This window comes from Hipposideros armiger, unplaced genomic scaffold, assembly GCF_001890085.2.
Source record: "Hipposideros armiger isolate ML-2016 unplaced genomic scaffold, ASM189008v1 scaffold_811, whole genome shotgun sequence".
NCBI lineage: Eukaryota > Metazoa > Chordata > Mammalia > Chiroptera > Hipposideridae > Hipposideros > Hipposideros armiger.
In genome coordinates this window covers 10,804-27,499 of record NW_017732161.1, presented here as the reverse complement: position 1 = coordinate 27,499, position 16,696 = coordinate 10,804, and the positions used below count along the sequence as shown (strand labels likewise).

The 16,696-nt window shown below is 36.6% G+C and overlaps 1 protein-coding gene across 3 annotated transcripts in view; it reads left to right on the top strand.

Annotated features, from left to right (window-relative positions):
- The window catches only part of ARHGAP18 (Rho GTPase activating protein 18), a 129,087-nt gene that overhangs the window by 109,406 nt on the left and 2,985 nt on the right, over positions 1-16,696 (top strand). For all 3 annotated transcript variants that reach the window (XM_019628833.1, XM_019628832.1, XM_019628834.1), the window contains exons 2-4: positions 8,905-9,098; positions 11,977-12,212; positions 15,454-15,517. In XM_019628833.1, coding sequence (XP_019484378.1) covers positions 8,905-9,098; positions 11,977-12,212; positions 15,454-15,517 — 494 coding nt within the window. The remainder of the gene's footprint in view (positions 1-8,904; positions 9,099-11,976; positions 12,213-15,453; positions 15,518-16,696) is intronic.

Genomic DNA, 16,696 nt, shown 5'->3' with positions numbered 1-16,696 from the left:
TATATATATATATATATATAAAAGTATACATAAAAGTCTTATGGAAGGGCGAGAGGTTTGCCTATTGGAAATAAATAAAACCAATATTATATTCAGTACTATTACAAGATTAAGTTAAAAATATTAGTGTTCATAGTTTTGTGTTATTTGGGCAGATATTTTGTTAGTACCCATATGATGGCAGCCATTATGAATCAATAGCAACCTACTTGATGAACTGGTGGAGGATATCAGAAAATTATAATTTGTCAGTTTGTATTTAGTTAGCACCCAGAATGAAATTCCTGGTCAACAGTTAAACATCTATTCTGGATCCCAGATCTTGAAGTAAATATTGTTAAGTTTAGTATGTGAGAGAGTTGCACATTGGTGAAAATGTATCTGTTTCTGTTAACATATATTGAAGGCACATTGGTAAACTTTAATGATGAGAATCTGAGCTAGTAAAAGGCATGATAGGGGACTTTTGAATGACAAGTTCAAAAATATCAGAGAAGTTGGGAAGACTTTTGGTTTTTAATTAATGAACCCCTTTCTTTATTTCACCTCTGAAAATGTGTTGAGAACTTAATGGGTTCCTCAGAGAAAAGAGGAGCATAAATCTGAAACTGAAAAAGGCAAAAAAAAAAAAAATTGGCAAGGGCAATAAAAATAAATGGATTTTTGGTGACTGGTGAAAATTTTGGATGCTGCTTACTACCCTGCAAGCCAGATGAGTGTAATGAAACAAGAACCAGGTATAGACAGTTGTGTGAAGAAGCTGGACTCCATCTCAGGAAAGAACAGCCTTAATAAGGGACCAGTGAGTGGGCTTTAGTCAAACCCAGGAGGATGGTGAGAAACAGCAGGGTAGAGGGTGGGGCCCCAGGATGGGCTATGGAGGGAACCTCAAATATTTGGTCTGCATCTAGGGAAATGATTGTTTGAACAGGGGACAAATTGGAGGTGAGGGGAGTTAACAGTGGAAGTCAGAGAGGAAGTGAAATTCTTATTGAGGAAGGAATGGTACATCGCAGCAGGGCCTGAAGCGTGGTAGGGACTAAGCTGAAGGAAAGGTCCTGACCCTGAGGCCCATGCTGGAGAGTTGCCAGTAGTTCAGTGAGGAACTGGAAAATTCCACTCATACCTGTTAATGTCATTCATAATCTATCTAATGATAAAAGTTTGAATAGCTTGGTGGAAGGACATCTCTGATAAGGTGCCCAAATATATGGTAGGCATCCAACAAATATTTTAAAATTTGTTTTAGAGATTGAGTTGACAGAATGGAACAGGGAACGTGTGCTTAACAAACTGTACACCAGTGCTTGTTTGGACTTAATATTAGGTACGGTCTGATATGAAATCAGCCCTTTTGTATGTTCCTATTCCCTCATCAGGAAGCCTACTTTCAAACTAAACACCCAAGAGTTACAGAGGCTTAGAACAGTTACCTATTAATTAATTGCCTTAGGGCTTCCGGATGACTAATTTCTTTACTGTCTACTTTTCACGTTCCTATCTTATTCCTTTATAGTTTTGTGCAATTAAATTAAAAACAAAAACCTTAGAAATTAAAAGGAGGTTGTTGTTTCAGAGGCAGCAATAATTAATAATTGAACAGTTCACAAGTATCTGCTATGGCAAGTAGTTTGCGAAACACGGAGACACCCAGATTAAAAACAAACAAACAAAACAAAAAAAAAAACCACTACAGATTCTTGCCCCAACGAACACACAGTTTAGTGGCAGAGAGACAAGTGTCACGGCATGGGATGTGGTAAGGGCTGTGGGGAGACTGAACAGGGGAGGCAACGTCTGTCTTTATTCCAATCCCCACGGAGAAAGGTACCCAGATATGAAATTGAGTAATGACAACTGGAAAACAGATCCCACTAGAGTCCCCAACCTCAGAATGCAACATAGCTGCTGGGGTGTCATCTCCAGCTGGCTCTCCAACTAACCAGAATCAAAAAAAGAGAGAACTGTGGAGATGAACTTGCAGGTACAATGTGTCAGTTAGATACAAGTTATGGTGACACATAACTGAAGGAAGTGCATATGTAACTCAGTTTGGTATGCTCTTAACCAGTGTTCCAAGATCTTGAGAGTGTATGTCAAAGATCACATCACCTTTTTAACAGTAAGATCCCCTGGCTGTCATTTGGCCACGTGTTGTCTTTCTAACTAAGGAGGGGAAACTGCCTCCTGAGAGAGATTTGCAGATCTCAGGAACAAAGACGATCTCATTCTACCCAGAACTAGAGCTCTAAAATAGGAAAGACCTATGTCTGGTGGCCAGTGATAGCCCATAATTTCCCCTTTATGTACTGTGTCTGTACATAAAAGGGAAGGGAGTTTGACCTTGGCTACCTCCTGACTGTCACATGCTTTTCTGTCCATGCCTTCCCTTCTTTCTTGCTACTAGATTTGGGTGGTGGTCACTGCCTGTATCTCTATTCTTTTAGTAATATTTGCATATAAACTGGTTTTGCCACAGTTTCCTGTAAAAGTGATAATACCACATTTTCAAAGCTGTCTCTCAACAGTGTCATGGGCTCCTCCTCTCAGCTTCACATAGGCAATGTTGTGGTTTTAAGAGGCTAATCAGTTCATTGCTCATTGTGCTGTGTGTCAGAATTGCATGGACACTTTGAAAGACTACCAAGTGCTCCACAGATGTGAAGTGACTTCTATTCTTAAAGAAAGAGAAAGCTGAAAGGAATAATGAGTAAATTTAATTATGCTTCCCCAAAATGAAAGGGGTAATAGATGCAAACAGTAAGAGTAAGCTTACTTGAAATGTGAAAATTAATAAATTTTTGAAACTGTAGCAATTGGGTCAGATAGAAGAGAGGAGGGTTCTTTCCCTGGTTTCCCAAGGCCTCCTGGGTGCGGAGAGAGGCCAGTCTGGTAGTGCTTTGTAATCAACTTTTTACTGCCTTCAGGCATTGTCAGTGTTCTTTCTGCCTGGTTGTCAGAGACACTTCTAATAATTACTGCTTTCAGCTAAACAATAGCAGGCATTCACTTCCAAGGGAAAAAAATGACTTGGGTCATTCATAGGCTCCAGCTCTTCAAAGTCATTCAAATTCACTGTATTCTGATGGACAGGGCCATTACGTTATATTAATAGCTGTGCCATCTCATGATGGCAGCGATTACTTCTTTAATATCCCTGCCAAAATGAAAGGGAAAAATCTACACATGAGAAATAAATGTGTGTTGTTGTTTTTTTTCAAACGTCGAGATAATGTAGGTGGAGAAGTGGAGTGAATTTTTAAGACAGTTTTAAGATTTTATTTTTTTTAAAATACTGGTACATTTGAAGTTATGCTCCCGTGTGAACAAATCATATTTTAAAAACTGCATTAGAAAAGGTTCCTATGCATTTTGAAGAGGTATGGTATGATTGTGAATTTTTTTTTTCTTCTGTATATACGTGTAGTGGTCATTTAAAAACATTAATTATAGATTGTCAACAGGATCACTTTGGTTTTTGCTATGTGCAATACAAACAGAAAGACTGGAGTGTACAAGGCAAAGAAAGTAAATTCTTCCCTTTCTAGTATATTTAGTATGACCACAGAAGAAATGAGTACACTAGCCTTGGTTATACCATCACTTTGCTGGGTGACGTTGGGGAAAATTTAACCCTGGGTCCTCATGACTTCATCTAGAAAATGATGGGATAGGTTTAAATCTCTAGAGTTCAGTATCCGTCTAAAGTGTACCTGTCAGTATATATGGTTTTATCTAAAATATACTTGGTCATTATGGATAATGATAAGTCATGATTCTGAGTAAGAACTTTTTTTTTTTTGGCACATTAAAAAAAAAGAACAAAGCAAAATAATAATAAACCTTATTTTTCAGTCTCACATCATCCAACCGAGTCACTTGTTTTTCTTCATTGGAAATAAACGTAGACTAAGAAGCTTGAAAGAAAGCAGCTCTTAAGAAAAGATCTTGTAAGGAAACAGAACAAACAAAACCAAGTCCTAACATCAAAGGACGTCAAGGAAGCAGACTTTGGGTGATAGAAATGCTTCCAGATGAGGCAGAACCAGGAGATGGACTGGGTATGAAGTGTAGCAGCAGGACTCTTGATAGAGTAGGTACATACCAAAAGTGGAGATTGGATCACATAGTTAAACATGAGTTCAAAGAAACATCCTAGGTCCAAATAAGTCTGCCTTGAGATGGCTGTAGGAAGAGGTATGGATGACAAAGGAGCTTTAAGGAAATACACATTTTCAAATACACTGGCCAAAAGTGTAATAGAGAGAGCGTCTGCCCCTTATACTAAATGGATAAAAGCAATATGATAAAAGACGTTGGCAAGGCAAGAGTTTTTAAATGACATTTTTATTCTTTCTCATTGTAGTATAAATTAAATATGGATATATCATTGGAGTACGTCCCAGTTTTGATGAAAGGCTGTAAGACTAAACTAAAATAAACAAAGAAGTAGGTCAAGAGTCACAAGGAAAGCATGTCTGTTTCTTTCAGGGAGGCTTTCTGGAGCGTTGCCCACAGAATTGAAAAGTGCTTTTTGAGATCCATTAGGTGATGTTTTTGGGAAATCCTAGAGCAGCAGTCTTCAAAGTGTGGTCCAGGAACACCTAGGGGTCTCAAGACCCTTTTAGGGATCTAGGAGATCAAAACTATTTTTATGACAACACCAAGGCGTTATTAGCCATTTTCACTCTTGCTCTCTCATGAGAATACAGTGGAGTTTTCCAGAGACTACATGACATGTGATATCGCTAAAGATTGAATGCAGAAGCAGATGTCAGAATCCAGATGTCTTCTGTTAAACCAGGCATTAAAGACAGTTTCAAAAATGTGAAACAATGCTACTCATCTCACAATATATATATATATATATATACACACACACACACACACACACACACACACACACACACACACACACACACATATATATATATATATATTTTGGTATGAAAGATAGTTTTCTCTTTTTCAAAAAATGCTATTTAGAGTAAGATGTTTATTATTCAATAAACTAGTATTTATTTTCTTCCATTTTAATATCAGTATATATATCAATAGATTTAACCTATATAAGCAAAAACTCTTTAGGGGTACTTAAAAATTATTAAGTATGTAAAGTAGTCCTGAGACCAAAAGGTTTAAGGATGGCTGCCCTAGAGCATAAGTAAATCTCTGAACCTTGGAAGAGGGCAAAGGTGACCTTATTAAGCTATGGGAGGGGCAGTTATATAATAAGCAGTTTCACAGGTGTTAGCAACGATACTAACTTGAGTCCTCTCTTCGAGGTTACCTATGAGGCAGGCACTTCAGGAGGAACTCTCATTTGATAACTCCACAAACAAAAGCATTTTATAGCTAGGGAAAGTTAGGATTAGAGTAGGTAAGTGATTTTGCAAAATCACAGAGATAGTTAAGACAGCTGGAATCATTTTGTACTATGACTCTCAGTCCCATGTTTCCATGTCATTTCGCTGACTGCATGGGTGCTGGGATGACTCATCAATGAGCTTGTTTTTTCCTATCAAATCACAGTATAATGCATGGCAACCCCCACCTCCTTATGAAGAGCAAATTTTGTCAGACCAGTTTAACATTCTCTGTGACAAAATAAGTAACAGACATTACTAATACACTGAAATAATATCAGTTCATTTGAAATTCACTAACCAGGTGAAAAAAAAGTCACAGAAAAATAAGATAAGATATACCTGGGGAAAATATAAGGAAACAAAGCCCCACATTTTATAAACACAGTGTGAGAACATGCTAGCAAGATGAAAAAGAACGGACATTTTATGAAGGCCCTAAGAGCCTATAAAGTTAGTATTTGCTGGTGATATGAGTGCCCATGAAAAAAGGCAAGGTAATAATATACTGGGACTAGGAAACAGCTTCTTTTAGAGGGCAGTGTTTAATTCTGTCGTTAAAATGATAAGACTTGAGAATTGAGAGCGTGTTTGAAGAGTGGCCATGGGATGATTGGCACATAGGATTCTGGAAGGGGAGTGAGGAAGGAAGAATGTAGCACAATCATTTGCCTATAAGGCAGGTCGGGGTGATTAGTAGTTGCCTATGGTACAAACTGCGTTTCTTCAATTTCAGCACCGTGTGTTGGCTTGGGTCTTTTGGCAATAGAAAATATTTCTGCTCTGCGCTTCATTATGTGTAACAGATGTTGCCTTATGTTCTTGAACCCAATTTGCAGAATGAACATGGTATCATGTAACATACTCCTAAACACAAAAGAGAAGAAACTAGTTGCCTGGCCTCTTACCAGGATGGTTTTCAGAAGGGCAAGCCTTTTAGCCATTTGCCTGTCTGGAGTTCAAAAGGAGAGTATATTCTAAGAGGTGACATGACATGTTTATTGATGTAAACTGTAATTAAAGAATGTTCAAGTTACATTTTTAGAGAAAATACAAAATACATGGCATGCTGACTATAGAGGGTAGTCTAGCCCTGATTGGTTGCCTTCTCCCTACTCCCCACCTTCATGTGAAAGAGAAAATGTGGTTTTGCAACGTTTACGGGTGATTAAAAAAAAAAATCCATCTTTCCGTGAGTCAGTATCTTTTTCCGGTTATCATCGCAAACCTATTCGGCTTTTGAATCTTATTAAAGTCCAAATATTGAGTGAGTTCATCAGCACTGAGCGATTAGATTTTTTTCTTTGTGTAGGTTCTGAAAGCAGGGCTTGATGTAGCAGGTATATTTACGTAACCGTGCTGTTGCTTCATGCCCTTGCATTTTTCTGCGCATGCTATCTTAATGGAAATTTACTGGACAATTCTTGCCAGAATAAACACATTCCTTCAGGAGTGAAAGGCTTCATGTACTTTTAAGTTCAACTGCACCTCTTTCCTGTGAACAGATAAACCAAATTATTTGGCATGAATCATTATACTTTACACATTCCATAGTACTTACTGTGGACTCCCGTGGGGCTAAGGATTGTAGGAAGTAGGAATAAGGTGGACACTCTTACATTGTCATGAGAGATAAAACAAAAGCAAGGATAGAGCCTTTCTATATTTGACATGAAATAAACCAAAAAATAATCTGGCAGACTTTCCATAAATTACCTTTAGCTATCCTGGTAAAGCAGAATTAAGGAATGTGACCTATAGATAAATTGAGCTGCTGATCATGGGGAGGGGGGGGGAATACACACACACACACACACACACACACGTATCATTTTTCATTTTGAAGATAGAGATAGCTTTCTCGTTCACATTTTAAGAAGCAGGCGTGTAAACTCTCAAATAGGAACACTGACTATATCATGGTGGCCTCTTGGGTGAGAGAAGGGGACCAGGCTGGGGATACAAGGATGTGACCAGGACAGTTGGGAGAGAGAGGGAGGAAGTGCCCCTTGAATTAAGGGATGTAAGAGGCAAACAATGGACAATGGAGACTGGAGGAAAGAGATTCGCACAAACATGTCTATACTTCCTCCTGTTGGCCCCAGTCCTAACACTCACCCATCACCACCCTGTGGTTGCCACTGAGGGGAGATTCCAACGATTGTTCACTCATTAATGCAGCCAGCACTTCTGAAATGTGTCATCAAGGCAGAGAGGATTTAAAGGAGTAAAACTGGCTTATTAGCATATTACAGTTGTCAGTTATATTACATTTATTTGCAGCAGTAAGCAATTAAGTTCTTTGACTTTTTCTACTGAAACTAGTTGAAATTTAACTGCTGGGTAGCTTTGACTGGAGTTTAGTGACCCTCTCCCTTATGTAGTATTAAATCTAACTATTTTAAATCATTATAGGGAAGGCCAGTTTAAATGTGAAATTGTTCACACACTATTAGAGAATTTTGTTGAATTGCTTTTCTTTTTATTTTTCTATATGTGGAGTAAGTAAAACTAATCTAGCAAAGCATCCTTTCCTAATATCTTGGAAGATAAAAGAGCAATTTGAAATTAGAATAACAAAACACTAGTTCACCAATTATTGTCCTTATTCAAATTGTGTTTCTTTAAAAAATATTGAATATAAAGGGGAAGCACAATAATTGATAAATTTCCTTTTTTAAGTAATTAGGCTTTCCCTCCTCTGTCTCAATATAAATGATATAAAACAAGAATTTACTATTTTTGTTATATGTGGGTTTTTATTATAAGGTCTTTTAATTCAATTTTAGTAGGTGAGATGTGACTTATAAAGAAAACATAGTTGACATGAACTCATAAAATACCTTTATCTATTCAATTTATTGTTCTCTTCATAGATAATGTTTGAGATAAATGTTTAAGAGGTTAATTCTTAGCTCTTTGTTCAGAATTGCCAAATAAATGAAGTTCAGAATTTTTCCAATAAATGAAGTTTTAGCACTTTAGAAAAAAATACACATAAGTAATGGGTACATTTATAAGTAGATTTAAGCTTGCTTTCTATAGTAGAGTGTAATATGTTTTGGTTCCAAAAATAAAATGGAAATTCAAAAAGTACCTTGTTCATTTATTGCAGATAATTTGCTATATAAGGGTTGACTGAGTTTGGTTTACAGGTATAAATAATAAATATGAAATATTGTGTAAAATCCAATCCTAATTTAATTAACCAATAGCCTCTAATCAAGATTTAACCTATTGTTTTCTAAGAAGAAAATTTTAGGTTTAAACAAGTCCATTAAGCAAAATGGAAATGGAAAAATGGTTTCTCACATTGCTATTTGTTCTTCCCTATCCTTTTTTGGTAAAGAACAAAATTCTGTTCATTCTACAAACATATTATAAACAGTAGCATCTCAAGGTAAATAGTTTCAAAAGATATATCTCTTTGGTTTTATTAAGGAGAACTTAGAAGTTCCTTAAATCGCCAGCTCAATTTTAGAAATTGTATTACTTCCTCATGTACTAGAATGAACCATGTTTTCTTTTGAATTTATAGTCGTAGATATGGCCAGTACACTATGAACCAAGAAATCACCAAAGTTAAGGAAAAGCCTCCATTTGATCGATCGAGTTCCCAGGATTCTGTGGATGAACTATCTATGGAGGACTATTGGATTGAACTGGAAAACATCAAGAAGTCTAATGAGAACAGACAAGATCAAGAGGTGGTGGTTGTCAAAGAGCCTGATGGTAATAACTAACTAAATAAAACTTTTTTTTGTAATGTATATGTATTTATGGGAGATGAATGCATGGAAGGGAAGAGGAGCATGACAACAATAATAAAAAATTAATGATAGAGCAACCCAAAAAAGATAATGCTGGTTGCCTTTCATCTTGAAAATTACTGTTTGTGTCAGATTTATGGATGCAGCTGCCAAATACAAGTGGCATGAGTAAATTCCTGTAGGCTTATATGGCTATAATCTTGTTGGCTAAGCTTACTGTATCATAGAATTTTAGGGTTAGACTTGATCTTCAAAATCATCTAACCTCCCTTTGAATACCTTCTGTGGTATCCTAGCCAAATGGTATTTATTATGGCTTCTAGTGAGTGTGGATGCAGTGATGCTGTTTTTCCATTGGTCAGTCAGCTCGAATTGTTTTGATGTTCTATATTCTTTTGATTTACAATCTGCTATACTCTACCTTTGACTCATGTGCCGTGATTTTGCTTTTTGGAAGAGCAGAACAAGTCTATTCTATTTTTACATGATAGCCTTTCAAATGTTTGAAGAAGGAAAAAAGATTCACAGAAACCAATCCTTGTGCATGGTTTTCAGACCTGTCCCAGTCCTAGTCATCCTGTCTTTCAAAGTGGAGTACTCCAGATTAGACGCAATGCCACAGGGTTAGTCAGCTAACCTAAGGGTATAGATTTGCACAGTAAAATGTGGCAGTAGTATTTTTAATCTCCATATTTGCTTTTTTCTTGTATTTGGTCTATAATTTTTGTCATTTCCTTCCAGCCATATTTACCACATTCTCACTTCTGTACTTGATATTATGGAAGAAACATGTAAAACTTTACTCCCCCCCCCCCCTTAAATTTCATACTGTTTCTTTCAACCTCTTAAATCCAAGCAGTCATCAAGTTGTGATGACCAATTCTGGCATCTAGTATATTACTTTTCTTTCTGTGCCTTGTGCCATTCATACATTTATAAGTATGTCTCTTTGGTTTATAAATTGATGAAAATGCCAAAAAAGTAGGAGCCACAGCCCTTGCTTCATGATGCACTAATCGTGGTCTCCTTTGCAATAGAAGATTTCTTATCTATAAATGACCTAGTGTTGAATTGTTTAAGCGGCCAAAGCTACATAAACAAATTTTCCTTCTTTGTTGTAACATTTCTTGAAAAATCCATAAGTAATACTTTAAAAAGAAAAAAAATGGAGATTTTTTTTTAAATTTAATTTTTCTTATATCTGTAAAAGAAAGTTATAATCAATTCATTCTTTTGTTTGGGTTTTCTTTCATTATGCTCTCATTCTTTCTCATTTTACCAGTAAAGTCGAGCTTATCTGTGATCATAGCATCTCAATCTTCCTGTGTCAGTGTTTCAAGATGGAAGCAGTATAGAAGTGGCCTCTGAATAAGGAGCGAACATTTTACAGAAAAGCATTCAGGCCTGAAACATAGCCATATGTCATTAGCTATTTCATAATTTTCCAAGATTAAGATTAACTTATAAATTGTAGTTCATTGTGATTTTCAAGACGAATTGTGAATACTTTTACATGTCCATGCCTTTTCTTTTAATTTAAATTGAGTTTACCTGTACTTTCTAATGGAACAAATGAGTCTATATTATAATTTTGTTTACTTTCCTTATCATGGCAATATCAGCTTTTTTTTTTGCAATTCAGTTTTTATATTGTACTGAGTTCTATTTTAATAGCATGAATAATAATGACTGATTTTTAAGTCAGTACAAATCAGGTTTTTTGTTGTGTTTTTTTTTTGCCTGGCATTTGAAACGTCTGACACTACATTACGTTTCTTGCAGCCAACGTGATTTCTATCCTCAAGGAGTTTATATAATGTAAAAGGATAGACAGGAAAACCAGTCAGTACTACATCATGTGATACGGGCTATAATAGAGCCCTGCAAAGCTCTTCTCATATAACATTCTCATATTTGGTTATGAGGCAGCCAGCACAGCTGTGCTATAGGTTACGGATGAGAAAACAGAGTCAGCTTGAGGCTAAGTGACTTGACCAAAGTGACATGAATATGAAGGTGCAGAAAAGGGGTATAGATGCAGGTCTTTTTGTCCAGGACAGTTGGTCTTTCACTTCCCTCTATAAATTTGGTGCTTGGCATGAATCTATTTTAGTTAGCTTTCCATTTTTCTATATTTTTTATTAGATCTTGCATAGTATTTGCTTTACTGTTTATATCCTGCTGTCAGTGTTTTAAATAGATTGTTATGTAATTTGTTGACTAAAATAAGCTATTTTTGCTGAAGATAGTGTGCTTTTTTTTTTTTAATTTGTAAAAAAAAATGAGTCTGATGTGCTGATTAGGGGGATTAAAGAAATTAATTTGAAATTAATTAGGTCCTGATGTCCAAATGCTCTTTACTTTTTTTGCCATGCTCCCTGTCAGCTACAGTGAACAGAGAAAACAAACCTTTCCATCAATTAGTGTTTGACTCTGTGGTATTGCTGAATTTAAGCCAAGAAACAGGGCTTTAATAGATAGCCCCAGCATTGACTTCCTTCTGTAACCTGATGGAAATAAGTTATATTTTCATTGCTTGCTCATCCCTGGAAAGGGAACAGTATTATCTTCCCATAGTTAATCCACAGAGAAGTTATAGAGGTTAATTACATGTGAAGTCATTTAAAAATTTTAATTGAGTATATATATGAAATGGATCTAAAATTTGATATCTCTGTGGTTGGCGTTTTTGGCAGTTGTCCAGGTTTCAGATAATGATTCTTAGCACTGTGGTTTGGTTATGATAGAAGAGCTTCAGTAAGAATTTTTTTAAAAGCTTAAAAAATATAGAAGTGATTATATTTTCTGATTTAAATACCATTTTTTCTCTAATGTCTTAGAGGGCGAATTGGAAGAAGAGTGGCTTAAGGAGGCTGGTTTGTCCAATCTCTTTGGAGAGTCTGCTGAAGATCCTCAAGAAAGCATGGTGTTTTTATCAACACTGACTCGGACCCAGGCAGCCGCGGTTCAGAAACGGGTAGAGACGGTCTCCCAGACCTTAAGGAAAAAGAACAAACAATACCAGATTCCTGATGTCAGAGACATATTTGCTCAACAGAGAGACTCAAAAGAAAAAGTAGGTGTTTTTTTTTGGTGTTAAAACAAAGGGATACTTTCTTAGAATCAACTAGACCAATCCTGTTCAATTCAAATTATTAAAAACTTAATGAGCCCTTATTATATTGCAGGCAGTAAAGCTCTGTGCAGGTCGTGATCAAGAGAGCACTCGATCCTTGTACTTCTAGAAGTCATTCTGATGGGGTAGAAAATGACACCAGTTAAAATTCAGTGTGATAATCCTTATATTAGGTGTTCTTGGAGCCTGAGGAGTGACCCTAACCCCCCAGATAATGTGACTACCAATTGTTGCTTATATTATATAATAGAACAGCAAGAGATAGGGGATTCTTTCTATCTCTTAACTCTTGTAGGAATATTTGCTTTTTCCTAGACTCACTGGGGAAGGATTGGACGTGGAATGTGAGGGAGCTGATTACAGCTGAATTATAAAGCAGGAACCTGGAAACCTGGAGTAACTTCCCTTTTGTGCCGAACGCTTAGCACGTAGGCACAAAAAAATTTAGCACATAGAAAATTTGAGTAAATATTTGTCAAGATGACTAAGTTATTAGTGATAGCTGTTGGAGTCTGGTAGAGACTGGGACTGATGAATGAAAAAATGTCAGGGAAGGCATGGCAAGAGACCTACCTTGAGCAATGATTGCAATGATAATAATACCACCAATAATTGCTGCCACCACTGCTGAACACTTAACTGTGGTAACTACTTTCCTTGCCTCATCCTTAAAGTGTCCTTTGAGTGAGGTAGTACCATTTCCATTCTACAGCTGAGGCTCAGAGACTTTAAGGAACTTGTTCAATGTCCCGTAGATAGTAAGCCCACATTCATTTGACTACAGTAGGTGCTTTTAACCACTATGCATTCCTGCTATATTTGGGTTTCCATACATCATTCTGATATTAAGTAATCCAAACATGAGATTCTATTTACACTATAAATAACAAAACCCCAAAATTTTATGACTCTAAAAGAAATGAGGGAATGAGAGGGCTTTTATTGAAGGTATCTTTCTGTTATGTAGAGTTTTTTTTGCTTTTTTGTAGACATTACATTCTTCTATGGTATCTTTTATAGCTTCAGAGTTCAATTCCATTCGCATGGTGAATTGTGGATCAAACTAGTTCTTTAATAGATTTTGGGTCATTGGATTATTCTATGCAGGCCTCTTGCTGGTATGAGGCAGTTAAGCACTTGATTGCCACCCAGTGATTATTTGGGACATCCACTGGAGTTGGACTGGACTAGGTTTCCAGCAGTAGAAAAATGAATGGTAAGGGAATATAGTATTATAACATGTCCTTCCCAATTAAAGAACCCTTTCTAAGGGAGGTAAGAGAAAGTAAAAGAGAGGACAGAAAGCTGAACCTAAGCAACACACACCTGGAGATTCATGCCGTTTTCCAAGAGGATGTTGCTACCAGGTGCTAGAAGTAGCATTTTTCAACAGGTTCCTAGTCATGCCTCATCTACATCATATGAGTCCAAGGTAATTGGTGGATTGTATCAACCTATTGAGTCATTAAAAGAGAAATAGCACAAGTAAATGAAAATAATGTTAACTTGCTTACACTGCATGCCTTTCATTGAAACACTGCCATCCATTAGAAATATATCCTCCATCCTTCAAGAAAACATGGGCCAACCATCTTCACTTGTAGTTCTTCTGTTCTCAAATAAGTGTATACTCAGCTCTTTCATTTTTAAATGCTTCCTCATAAAGACCTTGCTGACACTAGGAAATATAATACAGAAATGAATACCATCTGCACTGTCGTCTTCAATTGCTAAGGAAAACAATTTTGACCACATGCTCCAAAATGTGTGTTCCTATGTAAGATTAGAAACACTCACTATATTCATTTGTGCTATGGGGGGGGGGCTCATCCTCCGTGGGCTTGTGGGCAGAGAAAAGGAGGGTGGTATTACTCAGTCCCAAGTGAGATGGCAGTAGTGCCATGACCGCCTGTACCACTTCTGTGATTTGGTAGTCACTATGCACACTCCTGGGTACCATTGGTCTCTATGTAGTACACTCACTGTCCCTATATACCTGCTCCAGTGCTTTTCTAGACATTTCCTAGAGTGCAGGTGGAGGGAGAAGTCCTTGGCTCAGAGTTTGAGGTGAAATGTATGGCGAGGACAACTACAAAGGCTGCCTTCTTTTGGGTAGAGATGAAAATCCAACAGAATGATTATTTTAAAAGTAATTCATTCAAATAGACCTCTGTGTATGATTGATCTAGACTCCCCTTCCTGATTACTGAATTCCTTCTGAAGCCAACTGGGAAAGGAGGAAGTGCTGCCTGGCTACACTTACTGGTGTGGAGAGAGTCAGCGTGTTTTACTGTGTCCATCAACCCTTGGAGGGCTACATTCCTTGGCTGTCACTGTCCCAACCCCTTGAAAAAGCAGCTCCTTTGCATATCTAGCTTTTATAGCATTTATTACTAGCTTTTTTTTTTTCAATTTGAAGATTTCTATTTTATTACCTACATGTCAACTTGTAATTTTGTTTTATAATGGCATAATTGAGCTATAATGTGCACACCACCCAATTCACTCATGTAAAGTCTACAGTTCGGTGGTTTTTTAGTATAGTCATAGACTTGCAACCATCACCACAAACAACTTTTTCACCACAAGCACATTTTCATCATCTCCAAAAGAAAGCCCATACCCATTAGCAGTCATTCCCCATATTTCCCTCCTCACTGCTAGGCAACCACTAGTCTGCTTTCTGTCTCTATGATTTGTCTATTCTGGACAGTTTATAGAAATGGAATCATATTATATGTGGCCTTTGTAACTGGTTCCTTTCAGTTAATATAATGTTTTCATGGTCCATCTATGTTGTAGCATGTATCAGTACTTCATTTCTTTTTATTGCCAAATAATATTCCATCGTATGGATAGACCACATCTATTCATCTGTCGATGGATATTACTAGCTTTTTGATATGTTTGTCTTTTCCCCTAAACTAAATGGTGGCGTTCTTGATGGCGGGGAAACTCTTGATATTTTTCATATTTCCCATTGGACTCAGCATTGTGTCTTACATTTTGTGGGTGATCAAATATTTGTTGATTATAACCATAGTACTTTTCCCCCCCACTGTGATTGTAATAATTCTGAATACAGTTCTTGTACTCTGAAGGTTAGTAATGGAATTATTTGCAATACCATTTTTCTGGTTGTGAGTTGGAGATGACTAAATGGCCCATTTTCTATCTTTAGGCTCCAGATGGCACTGAATCACAGTCAGTCAGAACAAATGAAAACAAATACCAAGGAAAAGATGGTATGTGGGACCTGTTCTCTTGTAATTTCCCGTTTACTTGTGTAACAAACAGATACAGCCTTTTAAAACATTCACTTTCAATTCTAGTAAGCAAATTCTATTAAAATACGAATATGAAGTACCCACGTAGATAATTGCAGAAGGCAGAGAATATAGTGAGCCTTTGATTTTTTTGTTGGTGTTGTCATCGTTAATTTTTGCGAATGTCTATCTTTTCTAGCATCTCTATACATAGTCACTTTTCCCGAATGCTTACCATGTGCCAGGTACTATTCAGAGGTGTTTACCTAACTTAATATACTCAAGAACTCCATATAGTACGTATTGTTACAGACTCATTTTACAGCTGAGAGGACTATACTTTAGATACGTGAAGTCACTTTCTCATCCAGCTAGTAAGTGGAGCCAGTGAATTTGAAGCCTTGTTCTCGAATCCTAAGTTCTTAATTCATAAATGGGTTGCTTTTCAGAAGTTTAGAAAAACTAAAAAAAGATAAGATTTCTTTTTTATTTTTTGACAATTGACTGTAATTCTTCTTTACATACTTTTCTTCTTCTACATCTCTTATTTTAGAAATGGATTAGAAATTGAAGGCATGGATGGAAATAAGTATTATGACTTCATTAGCACTTATCAAGAGAGAATTTATAGTTACTTCATTTATTTACAAAAAGGAAAAGTGTTCTAAATTAAAATGATAGACTTAAGCTTAAACATTTAATCCTTAATATGTTGTTTTAAAACTATACAAAGATGTCTGTGGCTGTGGGATTCTTGCTAAGGGACTCGTCCTTTTGTTTATGTTCTTAAGACCTGGCACCTCGAGCGTCCATGCCATAAGTAGTGTTGTATTTGGATTGGAAATAGCTGGGGAGGAGTATCAGGTAGACTGGAGGACCAGGAAGTGTTCCCAACTGTCCTATAAAAATCAGGAGTTAGTCCAAGGTTATATGAGGGCATTTTGGAGTCTTGGAACATCCGGTATCTCTATTTTTCCTTCCATACTTTTCTAAGAGCTTCTCTCCTGCACCCCTGCCTTAAAAAACAACAACAAAAAAAAAAACAAAAAAAACAAAAAAAAACAAAAAAAAACAAACCTAAAGAAACCCCCATGTCTATGTATATATGTAAATGTGTGCATGGTGGAGGTACAGACACATACATGTCTATATATTTAT